General features: G+C 45.8%; 1 protein-coding gene across 1 annotated transcript; it reads left to right on the top strand.

The window, feature by feature from the left end:
* Positions 1–3,282: 3,282 nt before the first annotated feature.
* Positions 3,283–5,013, top strand: T265_14079 (hypothetical protein; the record flags this gene model as incomplete). The annotated part of the gene is made up of 3 exons (XM_009171922.1): positions 3,283–3,849; positions 3,889–4,127; positions 4,444–5,013. The coding sequence occupies 3 exons, from the start codon at positions 3,301–3,303 to the stop codon at positions 4,673–4,675; spliced, it is 1,020 nt and encodes a 339-aa protein (XP_009170186.1).
* Between the last annotated feature and the right edge of the window lie 208 nt (positions 5,014–5,221).

Raw genomic sequence — 5,221 nt, 5'->3', positions numbered from 1 at the left:
TAAGGCGAGTAGCACCGATAGCACCCAAGCGTTTCGTAATCTCCTTCATACTTCTCTACCGAGTCAAGGATTGGCCACCTCTCTGCTTTCGCCACTCTTGCAGCACTCAAGCCCAAACATCAAGATGGCAAATCTATATCAGGTAGTACAATGCATCCACCGTGGAATTGGACGCTTAGGTACCATAAAACCGTGGGACAAGTTTGGGGGAAAGACCGAAGGGAAGGGGCTAGGGCCTTGTTGGGAAAAGCCGTTGGCGTTTTCGGAAGACGATTAAGAACAGGATGTCTACGTTTTCTGAAACCATGGAGGTAAATACATCTGAACAGTGTTTGTGCAACACGCCATTGGCAGCATTGACCCAACGTCCTTTGGGAATCACCCTAGCAATATCAGCTCATGGAGATGAACAAACTTTTAGCCAGGTGATCCTGCCAGAAGCAAGCTCGTCAGGGGCGCCGGTTACTTGCATTGTCCTGCAGTTTCGCACAACATGAGGAATCACTTTGGCCCCCTACAGGGATGCATGAATACCCCACGGCTCTCAGATTGTAACCACTCATTTCGTGTTGCTGCTCATTTTACTCCAACAAATGATCGGAGTCGAAAACGCGCATCGGGCATACTTGTTACATACTTCACTTGCGTGACAAGCCATATCCACTGCTCTAGCGAGTCCAACACTTTAACTTCTACTCGCCTACGAACCGGTTCATTACGGACATACAAGCAGTTAGCGTTCACTTAACTGAAAATTTGGACGATTTCCTCTTGATTAGAGGAGTCGGAGAGACGGCTCCCCATCCTCACTGAAGTTCGCTTCTGAGGTCAGAGATGCTCGTGCCTTGATTGCGTGCGCGGTAGTGTCATGACTTACATAGCTACTAAGCTAAGCAAAGTAACTGATAATCTCAGCCTCTTCGGTTCGAAGTTTTAAAGTAGCATAGAAGAGTGAGAAATTCTGAATTAAGACTACTGAAAGTGCGAGGCGCATGTCGAAACAGTGGAACACTTCCAATACTGTTCGTTGACACATGATCAGCGAATAACAACAGTCCACGAATCTCTTCGTGTGATTCAGATAACCGAAATCAGGGGCCCTTAAGCACCGGTAATACCGCTGCAGGAAAAATTGACGCCGAATTCCTTATCAGTTGACGATTCGTTATCAATTACTTGGGAGGCTTGAAAATCTTGGGTGCTCTCCTTCCGGTATGGATTATAACCAGTTTAGGCAGATACCAAAAATCGAGGCTCTAAATGAACTTGGTAATGAGTGAGGGAACTCGATAACGTTTGTTTACAAATTAAGGGCGGCATCCACATTAGGCAATTTTTATAAAACTGACACTGGTTCGGGACTTTAAAACCGTAGAAAAACTGGGTGTTAAACTAATGACCAGCAGTAAAAGACATACGGAATGTTGAGTGCGGGTAATTCAACTAACTTTTGGCTCTAAGTTCGGTCAAACCTTGCTGCCTGCACCCTCACACCCCCTAAACACCTGTGTGCAGTCTGTTCCTTCTTTGAGCAGTAAGTCGTACCACCTACGCACGAAGTCTTGAATTTCTTTGTTCGTCAGTGCCTGCGAGTAATCCGTGTTTTGTGGGAGAATCATGTCTGTCGGCGTATATTTAGACAAAGAATACTTAACAATCCTCTTGAGCATATTCGTATCTCAAAACAAGCCTAATTGGTATGTGCTCTTCTCGAAACCGGGAGCTGTTCGAAGTAGCTCACCAGAAAGACGAAAGGTTTGGGGACGCTCACCGCATCGAGTCTCGCGACGATCATGTCTTGTTAGGAGCGCTTACTGGTGTCTTCCGAATCCAGTGGCACTTGCTGTAACTTTCTTTCCTAACGCTGTTCAACTTGGTATCAGTCTTCATTTTGTCACACAGGTCTGCTAATTCCTGCGCCATCTCTCCGGAGCAACCGTCAGTGTGAATTTGGGTGTTATCGCCCCTCATGTACTTCAGACCTATCCCCTAATGCCTCAGCACGATAGCCCTCAAACTGCTGCCTTGCAGTTTGCACTTGGTCATGAAAAGGTTAGAGGTATTGGTTGTTTCCAGGACTCAATTGGGCAAAACCCCAAAACCCAAGTCGTCCAAATGAAGGTTTATGGACGACTGCGGTACAATACTAAGATAATAGAATTGTACAAATCTCAAATGGTGGGACTACGCGGGCTTCTGTACACCGGTTTAGGAACTGCTAATTCTCAAAGGGATCCCAAAGTCCACACCGTCTCGAAGAACGGTGGCTACAAGGCAGTGAAGAATCAACAAGACGTGCACCATCAACCAAAACTTGAGTCACATTGGAGATGCATATCTTTGTTCAACGGCCGTTCTTATGCTACGTTATGCCCTGTAAGCTAAGGGCCAGCCTCATAACGAGACCGTCAAACAGTTGCACTCAATCGCTTGCGTTTTCTATTCGCTTATCCACCTCCATCATATTCCTTATGCGTACCATGATAGCCAACTTTCTTTGCTCATTGGATTTTAACAGCTGTTCCTAGTCATCCCGTGTTAAGTTGTGAACTTAGTTGGATTCGTTGAGATTCCGCTCCTGAATATTCCTCCCCCAGACTGTTCTCATCTGTAGGTCTCAGATTCTCCTTGAGTACCCGCCATTATTTCACCAGACCTGGCAAAACATGGCACGCCATCTCTACCCAGTGGCTTATCTTCGACCTTTCCTCTCGCTGTTGTAACGTTCACTCTATTATATCGCTAGTTACTGTGGTATGTTTTGGGCACTCGTTTTCTGGCCTTCACTTGAAATCATTCACCAATAGGACACCAAAATCGTCATGGCATGGACCTATCGTTTTCAAGGGCTACTAAGCCCTGGACCTTTCCATGGCATGATACCAATAAGGTTTGAAGCCCTTGGATTTAATAAGTAGTGTCAAGAGAAGTACATTTATAATTTCAGTTGAAGTTCGAGCCAGGTTCTCTGTGGACACTTGTAATTCGCAGCTGGATGTTTAATTTCACACTGTGTTTCCGACTTCTCTTCATGTTTCAGATTAAGGTTTACCCAGTTTAACTTCATTTCTTCATGTTCCTGTTTTTTAAATACCCTGTCCGATGGTAGATTTCGAATGTACTGGCACATTGGTTACGCAACTTTTTTAGAGGAACGCGAGGGCTAGATGTGTTCTATTAAATATCATGGGGAGGGGAGTGGACGATGTCCTCTAAACAGGTGCGGGCAATGTCATTTCTACTTCCGAAAAAACTTATCCATTCTATTTCTTCGTCTTCAGGTCCAGGATTTTAATCAGAATGGCGTTGGCTGCTCAAAAGGCACTTTTAGATGAATTAATGGGTAAGAATCGTAATGCCTGCAACGGAGAGAATGCAAGTGGCCCTCATTGGTCTGATGAAGATGTTTGCAAGTATTTCCTCTGTGGCTTCTGCCCACACGATTTATTCGTCAATACGAAAACAGACCTGGGACCATGTACGAGAACACACGACGACCGAATGAAGGACGCATATAAACGGAGCAAACGGTGCGGAAAAATGGGATACGAAGAGGAATTTGTTCAGTATTTGAAACACTTGCTGGATGATGTGGAAAAGCGAATAAGACGGGGTCATGAGCGCCTAGCTGTCAACAAGTGTTTGAACAACCCTGATCCGGTTACAGCCACTGAGAAAAAGGAAAAGATTGCCGCCCTAACGAAACGGATAAATGATCTAGTCAAACAAGCTGAGGAGCTTGGCACTGAAGGTAAGGTTGATCAGGCACAGGGGGTGCTGAAACTCTGCGAACAACTCAAATTCGAACGATCCCAGTTGGAGGGCGATGCTCGCCCTGGAATGTCACAGGTAGGTTTCGTTTTTCTTGTTATTACACCATTCTAACAGACGAAGGAGCTCGAAGTCTGTGAAATCTGCGGGGCGTTCCGTATCAAAGACGATGCTCCCCAACGCGTTGAAGAACATTTGTCTGGAAAAATGCACTTGGGTTATGCGAAGATTCGGGATTATTTGAGGCAATTCAGTGAACGACGGCGATCTCCAGTCCGACCTTTCAAGCGCGAAGGTAGAACACTCGAAGACCGTTCTCCAAGACACCGTGAACGTCGTTTTAGTGACGACCGCAGGTAGGCGGTGCGGGATTATTCTCTTAAGGTAGCTGAGGTTGTCGCGCTGAAGCTTTGCGTTGAATCAGTGGGATTCTTATTCGTCTATAACAGGTACTCATCACAGTTTTAATTTCGCTTATTAGGTAAATTGGATTCTTCGTCTATTACGGAGGGACCCAATACCAGAAGGTACATTATTTTTCCCGCCTATCCTAAATAACGTAAACACGGCGATTTCATATTACGAATTGAAACTTGCCCTACTTGGTTGTTTTTATCGTGGCAGGCGATTAGTCGCGGCACACTAGTTATTATTGGTAACGTTCATTTCCAGTCCCCGGTCTAGTTCCCACGGACACCGGCGCAGTCACGGCCATCGCGATGAAGGCCGTCATTCTTCGAGGTATGACCACAGAGACGACCGCCGTCGGCATGATCGGTCACGATCTCGTTCACGTCGCCCAAGTGATCGACACCGCCACGACTATCCTTCTAAGTCCGTCAAACGCAACCCGTCGCCCTTCAGTGCCGCTCGACGTCCTCCTGAAGGGGCGGAAGATTATTGAGGTGTTTATCTTTCATCCGATTTTTCTAGAATAAACTGTACATATATTTTAACCCAGGGTTCTTTCGCTTACAAGGGACGTCTAGGTTTTGCAAGTAGTATCTCTGTTTCTGAGTGATTTGTGCATCTGTCAGTCCATTCTATTGACAGAACCACTGAACGCTGTCGGTTTTTGCAATTTTCTACGTTCATTTCGGGTCCTCACTCATCAACCCTATCCCCGTCCATCTGGCCCCAGCTTCTTTGGTCGCGAAGATCCTTATTCGTCACTTGTGCTTACCGAAGCCAAATCATTCCCGAGAATTGTTGAGGACTTCGAAAAGACTCGAGTAAATCAACCACACTGCATGACAAGCATGTACACGTTTGTCTCAATGATAATCGTTATCATCATTGTCAGCAAAATCAGCATTAACACACCGTACGACCAGTTTATCTGAGTATATTCAAAGCCCCAAAGCGAAAAGGAGAAAGAGTGAACTAGGGAGGGACCTGGCGCTGACTTATCACTAACTTTTGTGGGTGGCTAAGACAATCCGGAAAGAAA

The sequence above is a fragment of the Opisthorchis viverrini genome (assembly GCF_000715545.1).
Source record: "Opisthorchis viverrini unplaced genomic scaffold opera_v5_139, whole genome shotgun sequence".
NCBI lineage: Eukaryota > Metazoa > Platyhelminthes > Trematoda > Opisthorchiida > Opisthorchiidae > Opisthorchis > Opisthorchis viverrini.
Note: the sequence above shows the minus strand (reverse complement) of the source record. Positions and strands in the feature narration are given on the sequence as shown.